At 40.1% G+C, this 19,075-nt stretch overlaps 1 protein-coding gene across 13 annotated transcripts in view; it reads left to right on the top strand.

The window, feature by feature from the left end:
* LOC109411163 (cell adhesion molecule Dscam2) overlaps positions 1–19,075 on the top strand; it is a 344,364-nt gene that overhangs the window by 74,261 nt on the left and 251,028 nt on the right. For all 13 annotated transcript variants that reach the window (XR_009997781.1, XR_009997780.1, XM_062852025.1 and 10 more), the window contains exon 2: positions 13,704–14,298. Coding sequence is in view for 11 of the 13 variants with exons in the window: in XM_062852025.1 (XP_062708009.1) it covers positions 14,247–14,298 (52 nt within the window). In the remaining 2 variants the exon portion in view is untranslated. The remainder of the gene's footprint in view (positions 1–13,703; positions 14,299–19,075) is intronic.

Genomic DNA, 19,075 nt, shown 5'->3' with positions numbered 1-19,075 from the left:
GCGTTCGATGATTGACTACCAATAGTGTTCGCATGATTCAAGTTAGACGTTATTCTAACTTCACAATATGATACCGTAAACTGGGGTGTAGTTGATCAGTGGGATGAACATGATCACTCAAATACCCACGGATATCGACTTTCAAGGAAGTTACCATTCCATTTTGGGTCTCCAGTTAGCCTGGTGGTTAAGGCTATGGATCGCCAATCCGGAGACGGCGGGTTCGATTCCCGTTCCAGTCGGGAAAATTTTCTCGACTCCCTGGGGCATAGTGTATCATTGTTCTTGCCTCACAATATACGAATTCATGCAATGGCAGGCAAAGAAAGCCCTTCAATTAATAACTGTGGAAGTTCTCAAAGAACACTAAGTTGAAGCGAGGCAGGCCAAGTCCCAGTTGGGACGTCGAGCAATAAAGAAGAAGAAGAAGAAGAAGAAGAAGAAGACCATTCCATTTTAATGTTTCGTCATTGGATTGCGAATGGTTTAAATATAACTGTTGCTTCCTTAAAAGGCAATATCCGTGGATGTTTGAGTGATCAGGTTCACCCCATTGATCAACTACACCTCAGTTTACGGTACCCTAATCTTCCACACCAATAATCAATTGCTATATTGTTACCGTTCGGTAACCACCTGGAAATGTCAAAGGTTTAGGTTTAATCATAATTTAGCCAAAGCATATTCGACCAGATGACATTTGGACAAATGACATTGGGCCAAACACGAGGACGATGACTTAAGGTGAAACATAAAATAATACACATATGGCTGCCACAATGGCCGGCTTGAACCCCTACTGACGTGTTCATGAGCACTAATCTTGAAAATTCGCAAACAAATGCGTCTGATTTGGATTATCTGCTTCTTTTTACAAGTGAGCAAAGCCAGGATAATTAAATGCAGCGTGGTTCGATGCTTCGTTAATCAGATTTGTACCTTTAAAATTTGTATGCAAAATTGAAATAAGATTTATTGATGGTTCTCCTTAACTGATTTCAGGAAAGTGTTTCCAGGATTACCCAAGTAACACACATGTTATATTGAAGTTACGACAGCGCAAGTTTTGGTTGTATAGAAGTTTATTTTACGTTATTTCAACACAATGTTAGAATTACGTAAAATAAACTTCTATACAACCAAATCTTGCGCTGTCGTAACTCTATTATAACATGTGTGTTGCTTGGGTATTGTAGTATTTGGACATTTAAAACATTTGGGAGAATATTACATTGGGGCGGATGACTTTTGGGCGATTGTATTTTGAGCATTTGTCATTCGGGCGTTTGGTTTATGGGAGAATGTGACATAACCAATGGATGAATCACCCATCTCAGTGTCGTAGACTCGTGCTCGATTCTGAAAGTAACTTCTGACAATCTAGTTCAAGTATTCTTGTAACCGTGTACGTAAATGCAAGCTAACTGATTATAGCGAGTTATGTGTAGCTAGAAACTGCCCACATGTAGGTCCTCCTGGCCAAATGGTCACGAACTCTACTGGATTGTGGTCTACTAGGTAAAAGAGGCGCAACATAAGTTTTCATTTTCAAATGCGTTTGAGTTTTTTTTTTATTTATTGTTTTACACGCCTACAAAATATTCTCCTGCACGACCTGCGTTAGAACTTTTCCGAACACTTCACTTCTGTCCTGACCAATCCGACTCTCTCTCCGTCACGAGTTCTTTCTTAAACAACTTTTACGGGTAATTTCGTTCCACAAATCCACTTTCACCATACAAATGATTCGCGTGTAAAATCCATTAATATTGCCGTTTCTTAATTGCCTACAACAACGGTGGCAGCTTTCCATAATGGCAGACTGGGAGAAGGAGAAAAGTCTAAATTGAAACGGCAAATAAGTTATCCCATTGAAAGCATAATCGTGTTCCATTTTCCAAGGAATCTGAGCACAGTATAGTCAAAACTTTTATGTTTTCTAAACGTGTTTGTTTTTTCGATATCATGACTCATTTACTCGACAGAAAACTCCGATGTGGTCTGGATGCTGTAATTATTTCGAACTGGTACCGTGAGTCTGGCTAACATTGATTGACCCTGAAGTGGAAATTGATGCAACATTTCAAGAAATGTGACATAATTACTCATAAATGCACTTCAGCAATGCATAACAGAAAAGTTGCCGAAAAAAGTATTCCTTATTCAATGTGCAGCATAGTTCCATCTCATGAATCTGGAAGTATTGCTCTCCAAAAGTATTTGAATAAATACGAGACCGGTCGAAGAAACGACACGAACGAAACATTTCTTCCGCCGGGGTTTTGTTGCCAAACTCAATTTTCCGATAACTTTGTCTTGCTTCTGCCTTATTTAAACATTTTCGTTCGGAAACTTTTTATGGCTCTGCTGACTGCTGCAAGGCAACACGGACGGAGAGCACCCAGTACGTTCTACAGCGAACTGTGCACGATGCTGGGAACGGCGGAACGTGTACAGTACACCGGGATGGCTCGAAATACTAGTTCCACTCTGGGTGGGTGAGATTTTGCAGTTGTGTAAATTTGATCAAAGTTGGATTGAAAAGTAGAGCTAATGTTTGAACAGTACAGTTGCAGAGAAACTCTCTCTCTGCCGTTGAGTAAACTAGGTGGCTTGAGGAAAAGTATGAACTTTTTGTAGGGTTTGGTGAAGGGAATTCCAGTGAAATAATCAATGGCTGCTCCAGGTTGACTTGTGGTTAAATTAACTTTTTATTCATAAGAGTTGAAGAGGATTAATTAATTATGCATGTTATTTGCTGATTATGATGGGGGAGTCATAATGGGAGTGATTTTACATAATGCAGCTCGAAGTATATCATATCAAAATGTGTGATTTACGATTGCAATGAAAACTTATTCAATTCCAGAGCGGATACTATAGCATCATCTATCGGATGGGTTTCGATTTCCCGTTGCAATATTTTGACGCTATCGCATGTAGAAACAATTTTTCATACTTCCCAGCAAAGAGTTTCACACGTTCCTCTCTGTACGTCGTACCAGCACCAATGCATGCCCTAAATCCAATTATTATCCATTGCTGACTGAAGTGAAGTGTTGAAGTACTGCCGGGAAGTTAGAGTATAAATTCGCCATAAATCATGACTCTGTGTTAGCAGAACGTCGAACAAGTTTTGAGACCAGTGGCACACTAGGTTCTGCTCCGCAAGGGTCACATTTTGCCATCGCAGGAGTCATAGCATAAATTCAGGCGCATTGGCAATCCCCATTTCTACGGTCTCATTCACATCTGTAGAAGAGAACGGAAGGGGGTCGTGCATGATTTTCGTGTATATATGCAGAAAACATTCGCAAACGAGAAGACTTCATGCATGAATTTATGACACTGTGAGTGAGAGTACGTTTATCTATTACCCTGGATCAGTTGCCGTCGATATCGCCAAGGCGGCCCGCGGCGTGCGCCCCAAAAGCTCTGTAGCTCATCGGATTCATGCATTTTAATGCTGTGCTGACGTTGCTAGTTGGGGCTGTATTTTACGCTCAGAACTCTTTCAAAGTTGATTTGCAAGGAATGAAAAATGGACACAACGACAACTAGTCAGTAACACAACAATTCTAAATGTTTATGCCAGTCCATAACATTGGCAATCGCAAGTTTATTTTCTTTTCAGTTACCAAGTCTTATTGAAGAATATCCATTAAGAAATAATACATGTGTTCGAGATAATTGAAAATTTTGAGTAGACCCCGTGAAGAGAGACCCAAGTTATGTATATTTCACTTCAAGCATAATTGGTCAGCGTTAAGTCAGAGAGGACCAAGTAACAATATTGTTGAAAATTATATTTTAAGGCATTTAATTGAGAATTACATTTATTTATTTATTTATTTATTTGTTATAATCCATCTGACTACAAAGTCTTAATGAATAAAAATCCTAATATTAACACAAGAACAAATTATAAAACAGACAAACGACTTATCTTATTTTTGAAACGCACTAATGTCTCTCCAAAGTCAAAAAAGCTCTCTACCAACGTGAACGTTCTAACCATTGATGTCATCGGTTCATTATAGCCGTACGTAGTTTGGTGAAATCTACACTGTAGCAATGACCAATACCGTAAAGATCGTTGTGGGGCACGAATATCAAGCATTGACAGCAAACGAGGTGAATCGATGTCATTCCTCAGCAGTTTAGCAACAAACATCGCTTGTTGTATTTTCCGCCTTTTCGCAAGGGTGTCCATGCTAAGCAGTCTGCATCTAGCTGGATATGCTGGAAGGTTAAGTGGATCACGCCAAGGTAAATGTCGTAGAGCCAATCGGATGAATCTTCGCTGAACTCGTTCAATTCTCAAAGTCCAAGTAACATCATTTGGCGTCCAAACAACAGATGCGGTTTCGAGAATCGGTCGTACCAGCGCACAGTACAATGACTTCAAGCAGTGAGGATCAGTGAAGTCCTTGGCGATTTTTGCAATGAAGCCCAACTGACGATTAGCCTTAGCTATTATCGATGAATAGTGCTTGTTGAACGTCAATTTTGGATCCAGTGTCACTCCTAAATCCACCACTTCTTCCACCCGTTGAAGAATGGTTCCATTGATATGGTAATCAAACCGAAACGGATGTTTCAAACGATGGAATGTCATAACGGAGCACTTCGGAATGCTGACAATTAATTTATTCAGGTGGCACCACTCAACAAACTGGTCGATAAAATTTTGCAGGCGATGGCAGTCTTCTAACGATCGGATTACCAAATAAATTTTAAGATCATCAGCATAGATGAGCCTGCAGTTTACGCCTAATTTCGAAGCGACATCGTTGAAGAACAAAACAAACAGCAAAGGGCCCAAATTACTTCCTTGTGGAACACCCGAAGCGTTGCAGAATGTCGACGACACGCAGGAATCAATTTTAACACGAAGTTGTCTCCCGGTCAGATAAGAGGCGAGCCACGATATAAGCTTGTTGGATGCTCCCAAACGAGTCAGCTTGGCCAGTAGAATGTTGTGATCAATTCTGTCAAAGGCCGCCTTCAGATCAGTGTATATAACATCAACCTGAGCGTGGTCCTTCATAGCAGTTAAGCAGGTGTTGGTGAAGATGAGCAAATTCGTAGCGACAGATCTTCCAGGCATAAATCCATGCTGATCAGTTGAAATGTAGTGTTTTGACTTACTAAGGAAAACTTCACTGACGATGATTTCGAAGAGCTTCGATACGGCTGACAAGTTGGTTATTCCCCGGTAATTCCTGACATTTCTTCTATCGCCTTTCTTGAAAACGGGGAACATAAAGGACTGCTTCCAGATCTCCGGAAATACGCCGTCATTGAGGGACCTGGTGAAAATGACGGAAAGCGGCTCGGCCAGAACAGCTACACAACGACACAGCAATACTGATGGGATGCCATCGGGGCCTGCAGACAGCGAGCTCTTTAACTTTTTTGCGCCAGCGACAACCATAACAGGAGTAACTATGAAAGGAGTCAGACTAATGAAGTCCAGCGGAACACCTGAGGAGGCAGACTCAGCGTGACTTTCAGAAGCAGGAGATTGGTCGAAAACAGAAGCAAAGAACTTAGCGAACAGTTCGCAACACTCCGCAGATGAACACGCTTCCACATCATCGTACACCACATTCCTAGGGATAGTTGGATCCTTCCTTTTGCTGTTGACGAACTTCCAAAAGCTTTTTGGATTTTGCCGAAGATTAGTTTGCACTCTCATAACGTGAGCCTTGTACAATGCTGTATTCAGACTGCGATACGTATTGCTAGCACGCTGAAAATTAAGCTTACTTCCAAACGATTTTTGAGTACGATGTTTACGTTGGCAAGCATTTTTCTCACGTTTTAGTTTCCGGAGTAATGGGGTACTCCAAGCCGGCGTGAACGGTCGTCTTTGGATAGGAACGTGTGTTCGCAACCATCGTTGAACTACAGAACAGAAATTCTCCGCCATTTCATCGACATTTCGACAAGTGTACAAACAGTTCCAGTCAAAAGCAGTAAAATAATCCAGAAGAGCATTGTAGTCAATCTTGTTGAAATCAGGAACTGCTTCATCAGCGGCATGCGACGAGTCGTCGGTCTGTCGTTCACACTCACGTTGAACAGCAAGCAGAATTTCCAGCGGTGGATGAGGCAGATCAATTGGCAACAACGGAACTGCAGCCTCACTAACGATAAGGTTGCAGTTGCTCGATCGAAATATAAGGTCCAGAGTACGATCGATGTGATTACGATGGAAATTTGCTTGGTTGAAGTTCAAAAAGTCCATACCGTCGATCAACGCGGCACTCGCAGGAGATACAGATGAGTTTCCAGTGAGCTGTACATCGCCATCGTCGGTCCTTATCCACTGAAGACGGGGCTGATTGTAGTCACCACATATCAAAATCTGGTCATCATAGGATGCGCGATCACAAAGTTCACGAACAGAGGCCACATGCTCCTCAATCAGATTCACGTTACGGCTACAGTCGGGTGGGATATACACAGCACCAAGCAATAGGCGATTTCGACCAATGGCAACATCTACAAACACTTGTTCCAACGTTTCACCGCTGCGCATGCGGATCTCAGCACTGGCATAACGACGATCAACTGCTATCAGCACACCTCCAAAGCTCGCTTTGTCACTGTTTATGCTGCTACGGTCGCAGCGAAAGACGGTGAACGACTGTCCAAATAATTGTAGGGAGTCGATACGGTCATTTAGTCCGGTCTCCGTCAGAAAGATGACGTCATAATTGCAGTCCATCACGTTCAACAGCAACTCGTCAATCTTGGTCCTGGTACCTCGAACATTCTGGTAGTACATTATCCACAGGGCACTTCTACCCGATTTGCTTAATGTTACAGTTAACGAGAGATATAACGGAGATCCCATTAGAAATTGTCACGGATTTTCGCCAAAATTTTTAAAACATGTTTTATTGTAATTTTCATTAGAACTGGTATTATAGAATTTCCATTCTTCGCATGAAGAGAGTTTTAGAACCCAAATAACACACTTGTCACAGAAGAGTTACCGCAGCGCAGGTTTATGTTGCGCAGAAGACACTGTGACTTACTTCTAGCAAATAACTATGTATTTATATCCAATCCATGTCAATGGTCGAGACATTTGGCACTCGCGCACCACAAAACGGAGGTGTTGGTGATAAACAACCGCAAGTCTGAACTACAGGCAGTGGTCACCACAGGCGGATGCATGATCAATTCTAAGCGCTCACTGAAGCAATTAGGGGTAATGATCGACTATAAACTGAAATTCGGAAGCCACGTAGGACAAGCATGGCAATAATGGTATTGTCAAAGATAATGTCAAATAGCTCGGCAATAGTCTCGATAAGCATAAGTTGCTCGCGGCAGTAGCGGTTTCCATAATACGGTATGGCACCGCTGCACCACTAGCGTGGTCAATCGAAACGTGAAGCGACTCGAGAGTTCCTCTTAGGCTGATGTGCCTTAGGGTGGTCAGCGCATACCGCACGGTCTCAAAGGACGTGGTATGTGTGCTAGCGGGCATGATGCCCATAGCACTAGTGGTTGCAGAGGATGAAGAGTGCTTCAAGCGACGCTGCATAAGAGCTGCGAGGCAAATCGCTAGAACATCGTCTATGCTGAGGTGGCAGAGGGAATGGGCTTCCTCCTGCAAGAGTAGATGGACACACAGGCTCATTCCGAGCGTGCCCAAGTGAACGAGCAGGCCCCATGGCGAGGTGAATTTTCACTTGACTCAATTTCTGTCAGGCCATGGGTGCTTTAGGTGCACAGATTCGGACACGCAGGTTCCCTCACATGTCCGGAGTGTGCAGACTGCGACAAGACCGCGGAGCATGTGCTCTAAGAATGTCCAGTCCACGTTACGTGGAGCAAAGGTCGAGTATGCAGGATGTATGCGGTAGAGATATCACGCCTGACAACATTGTTGAAATGAGGTGTACGGCGGCGGACAAGTGGGATTCCGTTACTTCCACGGTTTTTCGAATCGTACTTGAACTACAGAGAAAATGGCGAGCCGAACAACAGCTAGTTGAGTTGCCCCCCTTCCCCATCCAGAAGTTTGATTCCAACGGGTAGTCTAAGAACTAGACAGGACCCGAGCCTCTAGGGGAGAGTAAACAACTTAAGGCGGTCGCTGGTTGAACGCTCACTATTACGTTGAGCACATAGTGGGTGAGGTGCGATGCAAAGAGATAAGAGATCGGATAAGCGTCGAAGCACACTTTGTGGAAACTATCCAGAACGCATGTACCGTACATAGTAGATGAGTTGCGATGAGTGCGGAGATGCGATGGAGCTGCTTCGACGCATGTGAACGCAAGAGAACGCTTGTCGGGTATGGATTTTATGATTGCGCTCGTTGTGTATGTAAAGCAATGCGGATTCAATGTGTTGGGCATGCTAGTATGTAATATAAAATGCGTTAATATGTTGTTGTTTTTAAACATAACTCAATGCTTTTTCACATGACTTGCATTTTGATGGACCAGACATAATAAAAATTTATCATACTGTCTATCGATCGCCATTTTAATATAACATATTTCATTGCATATAAAATAGTATTCCATCAATTCGTTTAAGTCGTTTAAGTTGTCGGGGCCCGTGGCGTAGTGGTCCACACGTTCGCTTCATAAGCGGATGGTCATGGGTTCGAACCCAGCCCGGCACTTGCAATTTTTCGTCAGCTGCTCTTCCCCCCCCCGAGAGCAGCTGGCACCTGACCCTCTTCGGAGCATATAGCTCTAACGGACCCGGAATTTGGATATCGGCGAACCGCAACTCATAATGGACCCCCAATCGGACTGGAAAAGGAACAGCAGCCACACATCAGCATCATCGTGCTCATCATTCTACCATGGACAGGAAGAATGAAAGAAGCACAAAGGCAGCCAGTTCAATACAGTAGAATAGAATAGAATACATTTAGGCGCTGTACAAAGTGGAAGTGCAGCGTCCAATTGGAATCGCTCACGTAGTACCCAAGTGGACAAAAGAGCTGTAAATTAGGTTAAGTAATTAAGAATAAAAAATTCGTTTAAGTTTTTTACAGCATAATTTTGTTATTATATGTGTATAAGAAAACATTTTATTTTCTCTGTTCGGGATTTAAATCAAGTGATCAATGTTTGATATGGTCGTTTATTCAGTGCATGTTATTCATGTGCAAGTTAGAAAGTTTAAGGTTTTATGGTATTTAACTTAATTGCTATAAGGATTCTGATTGAAAGGTTCTGTTTTTTTCTTTGTCAGGCTAAACTAGATCCCTTTAGGCGAAACTGGATCCATTTCCTCACTTTTTGTTTTTTTATAAAATAACGAAGCAATATTTTCAAAATCGGTTTTCGTGCACATGTAGAGTATGGATCAAGGTATCTTCTGATTTTTTTTCAGATGGAAAATGTTTTTAGTTTTTGTAGAAACCATTTTTAAACAAAATTTCACAAAAATGTGGTTTCTGCAAAAACGAAAAACTTTTTCCACCTGGGGAAAATTCAGGAGATACCTTGATCCATACTCTACATGTGCACGAAAACCGATTTTGAAAACATTGCTTCGTTATTTTATGAAAAATCAAAAACCAAAATAATGAGGAAATGCTTCCAATTTCGCCTTAACGAAAAGTGTGACATCGATTTCGATTGATACTCTTTTACCTAATGTATGATGAATATTGTGTACTTATTAGAGACATCTTTTCTCATAGATATTGCCGAAAATTTTGTAATAGAAAAACCCTATACCCTTAAATAATACATAGGGAATCGCGCCACTTGGGCGGTGGCTTCTATATTCGTCTTTTTTCCACTATAACTCAGTCAAATTTGAACCAATTAACACTACTTTTGGAATGTAGTGAGATAGGTATAGTATCTACCCGTGTACAACATTTCAAGTCAATTGGTTCAAAATTGACTGAGTTATAGTAGAAAACACACGAATATAGAAGCCACCGCCCAAGTGGCGCGATACCCTACTTGCCGATTTTTTGTTTCTTTTTGCCGATGTCAGCACAATCAAGTAATGTTTTAATGCCGAAAATCAGTATAACAGTCTCATATTGATTTAAATTGAAATCAACACTCAGATAGCCCAGTTCGGAAAGTAAAAACATGTGTATACATAAAGACATCGCTCACACGGATATAATTACATTTTATTCATTCTTTTCTCAAATAATTAATTCAATAATCTCAATCTTGTACAGTTACATCAGAGATTTTTTTGAGCTGATCGGTTTTTGCTATTGAAACAAGATCAAAACTGACTAAGTTATAACAAAAAAAAAACGGCCCGCGCAAAACAAAAAGCGGGTGCATTTTATCTTTCCGCTCTTATAGATGAAACGATCATTTCACTATCCACTAGTATGGGACACGCTTATATGGAACAAATAAAATCTCACCCCAGTCGACTTTTTAGATCCCATTTAGGTCCCATATGAACTGTAAAAAATTTCAGCACAATCGGTGAAACTATAATTTATCGCATGCGATTCAAAGTTTGCATAGGATTTACTATGGAAAAAGTTACACTTTCAAACAAAAAATCCTAGAGGTCGGCCCTTGTCTCCTTAATTCAAATCGATCAACGTTTCTTGTAGATTAATCATTTATTAAACTTTCCTTCGAAGACCGCAAAACGATTGGATGATTGTGCTAAAAGTTATTGATTTAGGGGATTCTGGGGTAATACGCACCACTTAAGGAAGATGCGTCCAAATGCATATAAAAAGGCAATAATTTATTGGTTTAATGCATGCATTCATTGCATATACTTTCATTCTAAGAGAAACCAAACAAAATTTCAGCCTTAAAACAGTTCAGCTCTTGAAAATAACGTTTTCTGTAAAGACTAACATTATGGCTTCGTGTGTTTATGCGGGGCAGTATGCACCCTTGCTCGGGGTAAAATGCACTACAACAATGGGGCAGGATGCACTCAAACAAAGGGGCAAGACGCACCACAACATTGAGGCAAGATGCACCGTCGAGTTTAGAAATATTTTTACTTGTTAGATAAAATGCATGTTTTATAAGGTTTTAAGACAAGCAATAGCTCAATTTTGTTTGCGATTACTTACAGAGCACTCATAGATATTATTACAGCTTGTTTTCTATAGGTGCGTTTTGCCCCAACCAATGGAGTGCATATTGCCCCAATCAATAGCAAAAAATTAAATAGTTTAAAACATATAATTTACGTAGATTACTGTTTAAGTTATTTTTCCTATGCTTAGCATTGCCCTCAATGAACTGAATAAACACAACAGCATTAGACGTTTGGTCGGTTTTCATAATCAAATCATTCGACAAACAATCGGGAAAATTATATCAGAATCGTGCTTTTCAATTTTATTCATTTTTCTCACTAATTACATAACCCAGATATGTAAAATTTTCCAGATGCTCATTAATTAAGACGTTCTATTAGACTGATAAGGTTTCAAAGCTCTAAAATCGATAATCCCTGAAAAACAAAGGGGGTGCGTTTTGCCTCGACAGTGCGTATTACCCCAGATGCCCCTATTACCGATTAGTGATCCAACGAACGGCTTTTTGTTTTGTTTTATCAGCAGCACTGCTGCTGCCGTTGCTGCATGGGGTGGCGGGAGGCATCACCACCCCAGAAACAGCAGCAGCCAAGGCAGCAGCTACAGTGCTGCTAATAAAACAAAACAAAAAGTCGTTCGTCGGTTCACTAATCGGTAATAAATCAATTACTTTTAGCACAATCATCCAATCGTTTTGCGGTCTTTGAAGGAAAGTTTAATAAATGATTAAACTACAAGAAACGTTGATCGATTTGAATTAAGGAGACAAGGGGCGACCTCTGGGATTTTTTACCTGAAAGTGTAACTTTTCTCATAGTAAATCCCATGGAAACTTTGAACCGCTTGCGCTAAATTTTCCACAGTTCATATGGGACCTAAATGGAATCCAAAAAGTCGACTGGAGCGAGAATTTGATGTTTGTCCCATACTACTATCCACATCCATAGAAGCGCTTCAACATACAAGCGACTTCATCGATCAAATCACGCGAGTCGTTGATGCGCACGAAATAGGCGAAAAAGGATGTGAAAACAGCATACGCACCCTCATTGAAAACCTCATGCACTATGGCCTATCAAACATCCCTCTTCTCATCTCAAAACTTATCGCATCCGATCGCATCTCACCTTACCCACTATGGTCACAGCCTTAGAGAATTTATACTTATGTACGGTTCCTCTCTTCTCGAAGTCATTCCTGAAGGGCGTACCGCGAAGGTAAGGAAGAGAAAGACTGAGTTATTAGTGGGTCGATCCCCACATAACCCGAGGAATCACCTCTTGGGATCAGCAGATTTTCTCATTCTATAAAAAAAAATAATAAGGTATGGCGGCGCGGCTTGCGGCACGGTGCCAAGTACCGACTATTTGGCAGGTTGTGAGCGCGTACCGTACCGTGTCACACGATGCGCTCTGCGTCATCACTGGTATGGTGCCTATCGGTATCCTTATCGGGGAGGACAAAGAGTGCTTCGAAATGCGTGGTATACGGGGCATATACAGGACTGCCAGGTTGGCCTTTATGGTCAAATGGCAGAGTGGGTAGGACAGTTCCACCAAAGGAAGATGAACCCACAGGTTGATTCCGAGGGTAGATAATTGCATCAATAGGCGCCATGGGAAAGTAACATTCCACCCGACCCAGGTTCTTCCGGGCTTCCGACAGTATCTATACCGTTTCGGCCATGCGGGTTCACCTGAATGTTCGATTTGTGCTGGTTTAGAAGAAACGGCGGCCACCCATGAGGTGGCGCATGGACTCGAAGAGCGGCTAGTTCAGATGCTATTTCACAAGGGTTCGGAGTCAGTTGCGTAGATCATATCGGTGCCCTATAGCAAAACAGTGGCCGCAGAGAGAGCATCCTGGTAGTGTTACTGTCGTGGCGTCGATCTACTGCGTTGAATCCCAGTCCGTGGTTGGGTTCCCGGCAAGGTCAGGGCATTATCAGCTGATTGGGCCTTAGCATCCAGGAGGTCAAATGACGATGAACGTAGTATCAGTTCTTGATATTTGCTGAACAGTTGGGTGCAGGCGTGGTGGTTGACCCTGATTCTAATAAAGTTGACTTTTCAACAGCGTGCATGCTACCTGCATTCTAACGTACATGACACTTGGAGTCAATGTTCAGTTTTGTGAGCGTTGTTGGGACAGACCGGACAGACGGTCGCCTTGGTCTTGAGCTGTTTGAAGACGAATGATCATTTTAATCAATATCAGACTAAAAACTATTTGATAAGCAATGTTGAACAACTAAAAATGTGTCTCAGGGAGAAACAGCTTTCATATTTTCATCCTAGGAGTCTGCACTATATCTTCCAAAAGTTCTACAACGAATTGAGATACAGTTACGATACAAGTAAATTTGCTGAAAGCACTTACGTATCACTTTCGAAACTCGCGTATCGTGATAAACTGTAACAACATCTGTGTGCATAAAGCATTATTCTTTATCTGATTAATTATTAATATGCAAAATGGTCACACTTGCTGTTTTCGGGAAAACGACAACGTCGTCGTCTTCGTCGTCCCCGATGTGAGTAAGTGGATGAAGACAAACTTTCCCAGCAGAAGAAAAATGCCGTTCTTTTGTTCTTGCCAGTTTCCCCCGCATAATATAAAAGTTCTCTAACGTTTCCATCTTCTTGTGTTTTCCGTTTTCTTCCAGGATTATCACCCACACCAACTGACTCCGTCAACACAGGGGAAGTTCCGTTAAAGTCTTTTCCGTACAAGTCGCTGCTGTCGTATGCGACGACGATGGATCAACTGTAAAAAGTTTCCCTTTCCGCGCTTTTAGTGCCAATAGTAGATATGCACTCACGGGACTGCCAAAGTGTGAAATAATTATTAGTGTATACATGTATCTATATACAATGTTGCCGTAAGGAATGGTTTGGATCGCAGAAGCTGGTGGGACTGACGTTCGGTAATTGGAAATCAAATTAAGAGGGATACGTACCACCCCAATTCTGCTAGAGTGTAAGAGCTGGGAAAGTTTAGACTCAAAATTAAGTGACTTCAGTGAAAGTTGTAATTAGTGGCTTTTGTGTACGAGAGAGAAAAAAAAAGTTTCATTCGAGCGCGATGTGCTACGAAAGTTTTCGGAACTCCATCATCATGCCGTGCAGTTATTTCCAACGAAGGCAGTAGTTGCTGACGGGTTCTCGCTTTGTTGTGCATCATATGATTTTACCAGAGCTAAGCCAAAATGGACGTACACGGCCTGCTGAAGGCTGTTTGCTTGCTGTACATTATAAAAGGTAAGTATACAATTAATAAATAAATGAAATTTAATCCATTCGTACAGTCGAAAAATTAGATAAAATATAAATGCATTGCATACATTTGTGGTTTCAAATTGGTACATATTAATGATAGGATTTTAGTACAAAAGTTCTCATGCAACTAGTGGGAACATTTGACTCCTTAAAAAAAGGTTTTGACAAAATTTTCAAGTAACACATTTGTCACAGAAGAGTCACGGCAGCGCCGGTTTTTGTTGCGCAGAAGTCACTGTAATTTACTTTTAACAAATAAATACTTACATGCTAGAAGTAAGTCACAGTGTCTTCTACGCAACATAAACCTGTGCTGCGGTAACTCTTCTGTGACAAGTGTGTTACTTGGGGTCTAAAACTCTCTTCATGCGAAAACTGGAAATTCTATAATGCCATTTCTAATGAAAATTACAATGAAACTTGTTTCAAAAATTTTGGCGAAAATCCATGACAATTTCTAATGGGATCTCCGGCTTTATTTCTGCAATCTATAAAAAGTATAAAAACTAGCTCGAATCAGGGTCGGATTTCCAGTTAGAACATAGTCCCTTCCAAGTACAGAGTCTGTGTAACTCACTAACTAACGGAAATTAGTTCGAATACAATGCGTATCCCAATGATGATCCGAACAAAAAGTATTTAAAGCGAGAGCTGTTTCTCGTAAATTACTCAAAAGCCTACAAAAGAATCAAACCAACCGTCTGACCAAAACTGAAGAGGCCTGAGGGCTTTTTTTCAATCCCGAAGAACAATAACATAAAAAAAAACCTTATCAAACCAAGGACGTGCTCATGTAATTAATACTGCCTAATACTATATAACTTTAACATCACATAACTGGGTTTAGTATCCTCGTATAGGGTGCGGGCACCGGTTTTGGCCAGTCTAAGGGAAATCATTTTATAAAAGTAATCAATAATCCTATGAAAACAACCAATGTGTCAAATGAAAGGTTTCAATCTATATTTTGAAGGAAAAATGCAGAAATCAAACCATTACTTGATTTTTGTATTAAAAGTGGCACTGGCCAAAATAGAAGCACTGTCGCAGTTTTGGCCATATTTTTAAGTTTGGTTTCTATTTTGGCCAATCACGTGTATTTCTTATGGGAGTGGCCAAATTAGAAGCACCCTGGCCAAAATAGATATATGGGAGCTGATAGAAATTGCTGTGGCTCTGTCCATCAATTTGAGTAACCAAATTTATTTTTCTTACTTTTTTAGCGAGGGCTTTCAGAAAATTGGCAGATTAAACATTTTTGAAGACAATGTGTAAATAGTGGGCCGGTCTCAGCGAGAGTTACTTACCCAATACAAAATCACCCTATTGGCCATTAAACATATCTGAGGAAACATCAGCTTTTATCAGTAGCTCAATAATAGTGGAACAGATATCCTTATGCACTGATAAACTAAAAGTATGCAACACCATTGTAATTTCATGCTATTTGGAACTGTCGTGTTGAAACAAACGGTGGTGTGGTATGACCCTTTGGAAGCGACTGGCTGGAATCTGTCGCGACCTTTGACTGAGCGTGAATCTCGATCGTGCTCAATTGGTCAGACGAACGATTACTTCCTATCGAATACATAGAAAAAACGGTTCTCGAGGTAATCCAGGAGAAAATAAGAAGGCCCTCTGTAGTTTATGTTATAAACTTGTGTGTCATATGCGGCAAAATAACAAATATCATAACAAAAAATGTTCCTGGAAAACAAATTTAATAACATATTTTGTTTGTTAAAATAACAACTTAATAACCATGAATTCGGGAAATTTTTCAATAACAATTTTTGATATTTAAAAGTTATTGATAACAAACCAAACGCAAATTTTTTTGAAATACTTTTTAGATAGAATCATAAAATACTAGCTGTACCCGGTAAACTTTGTCTTGCCTACTGCGTTTTTTGACGTTTCAAGTTTCTAGCCACGACCAACTCCCCGGTCAAAATGTATGGAAGAACGATTTTCCAAAACTCTCAATTTTTCCATGTTTATTGCCTTATAAACCTTCCCTGAAACAAAACTGAGACGAACAAAATCGGACTTTCCGTTCGCAAGTTATGCGCGGTCCCCGCGGTCCGCGGTATGCCACTGCATTTTTATATATATGTATAGATGAGTATAACTATTTTCGAGGAACAACTAACCCACCAAGTAATACAACATTATGAGATTTTCTATGGAAATTTGTACACTCTCAATATCTAAAAAATAACCTAGTTTGTTCCATAACAAAAAATATTATGTAAATGTTGTTTGATGGGTGCATATCAACTCGAGCAGAAGCGAATACCTTACAAATATCATGCAAAAAACAAGCTGTGCTTTAATACCTGAAATTGTTATCATAAAAATAAGAAAGTTGATCTCATCAAAATTCTATGGAAATGGCCTCATGATTTTTTTTCCCAGGTTATGATGACGGCATTTCTTAGACAAGCTATTGAAGTAGCGAATGTGATAAAGAGTTAGATAATTTTTGAAATTTAGTTAGAAATAATGTTGAAAACACCCTTGTGCAAATTAAATTTTCAAGCATGAAGTAAATAATTGAAGAACTCGATTGTTTTTCAAAATATCATGACAGTTTACATGAAACGTAAAAATGTGGAATGTAATACACTGTACTGTAAGAACAATTGGATAAAATCATCAAACATTTTTTTATTAGGAAAACAAAGTGTATTTATAATTTCTGAAACAGTCTATGTTGTTCTACAAACTGTTATGAGAACAACACAATAACAATTTGAAGTATTCAAGCAGAGTTTGGTATTGCTGTGGTATTTGTTGTTTAGCAGTGAAATAACGGAAGATCATGTTGTGCTAGTACATCATCGAACAAATGCACAATTTAATAACAAAACATATTGTTGCTTTGTTATTCAATATCTTTTGGATAACAAATACTGCACTCTCAATTTTAGGTATGCTTTCATTATTGAAATAACTTTACTTGTTATTTTCTAGGCGTTATTCATACAAAAATATGGTATTCGTTTTTGTTATTTTGCCTCTTATGTCCTCCTTATGAAGGACATATCGAGCTATTATAGTACCGTAAACCGGGGTCAAATTGATCATCGGGGTGAAATTGATCATTCGCCGACTAAATTGTAATTCCATATTATCAAATTCTGTACGTCCTAATTATCATAATATTTTTACTTTATCTAGTTCATAGATGTCTAGAGATAAGCGTGGACTTTTCAGTTTTTATAAAAAGTTGTATTACTTTTTAACCCACGAGCGATCGCGCTGTTTTATTTTGTACAACACGTTGAAAAAATCTCGCTTTTTGTACTCAGCATTAGCGTGGTGTTGACGCAGGTAGTCAACCGCGCGAGTTACGGAAGGTTAAGGGTTTTTCAATGTGTTTCTTACATAGCCGAAACCGTTGGTACTAAACAACCGATACCACTAGGAAAACCAGCAAGCTTTGTGTGTTCACATTTTTGTGGAAGTTTGATTGGAATGTGGTGTAGCTATTCTGAACACGAATCAGTTTCAAAAGTTTCAGTTTTAGTTGAAAAAATGATTGAATGTGAATGTAGAAGTATATTTCACCGAAAATTGCATACCTTTAGGCGTTTAGGGTCAATTTCAAAATTTCAATTCGTTATTCAAGAGCCGAATTCACTAGTTGTAAAAGTTTTGACGCGTTATTCGTGTTCAGAATAATAATATAAGTTATTCTACCGGACCTGGTGTGATGGTTAAAGCACGTGACTATCACGCCGAGGATATGGGATCGAATCCCACTCTCGAAAAACTCACAAAACGTGAGTTCTTCCTTCGGAAGAGAAGTAAAGCGTGGGCCCTGCACAGTTAAAATAAAAATGTAATTTTATGTCTTTTTCGATGCACATATTTGGAGCATCGAAATGAATGCCAAATTCCATATCGTTTTAATTTTACACGACGTAATGAAGAAGGCGAATCGTGTAAATTTAAACGTCGTTGAATATTACACGAACGTTATCCCGGGTCGTTTTGTTCCCTTTCCATTTGTCCCCAGTAATCTTCCCGAAGCAGCTAGAAATAACACGTTTCAAATCAATATTTTTTTCATACATCATGTTTTATTGCCGATAAATTTCACTATTTAACACTTTCATTTTACGATTCTGCTTGTCGGTGAACTTATTGAAACCAGATTCCGCTCTATCCTGTTCTTTCGCCCGCTGCCTGAAATTGTCGTCAGCTGCTGCAGTTTGCCACCTGAAGTTTGATATCTAGAAATGATCATATGATCATTTATCCACATAATTGTTCAATATCTGCTTCCAGCTTACCAATAATGCGCCAAACTCCGTGTTTTATACACAAATATTTGCCAAAATAAATCACTTCGAAAGCACGATCACAATCTGATTTACTCCTCCGAGAGCTGTTCCTGTTGGCCATGTTTTGTTTTGATGAGGCTTAACGGTTTAGTTTTACACATTGACATTGGCGTATCTAAGATTTTTTCCTAGGGGGTGCCTTGGGGGTGCCAGTTTCAGTGGCTTCCAGGAAATACCGATTCACCCTTAATTTCTGTCATAAAATAATGATATATGTAGGGTGACAATGGGTATTATCGGCAGGTTTGTTCTCTTCGTCATATAAGGTTTTTGTTGACCAAATTTCCTGAAACTTGGTCGTATAATTCAGCAAGGTTGGGAAGGATTTGAGGCCAACTCTGAGTTCAACAGCTTTCATTTAAGTCTTCTTTTGCGATTTTTTGGACTTTCATTATCCATGCTATTCG

This window comes from Aedes albopictus, chromosome 2 (assembly GCF_035046485.1).
Source record: "Aedes albopictus strain Foshan chromosome 2, AalbF5, whole genome shotgun sequence".
NCBI classification, from domain to species: domain Eukaryota; kingdom Metazoa; phylum Arthropoda; class Insecta; order Diptera; family Culicidae; genus Aedes; species Aedes albopictus.
The sequence above is the reverse complement of the archived record's forward strand: the minus strand, read 5'-3'. Positions and strand labels throughout refer to the sequence as shown.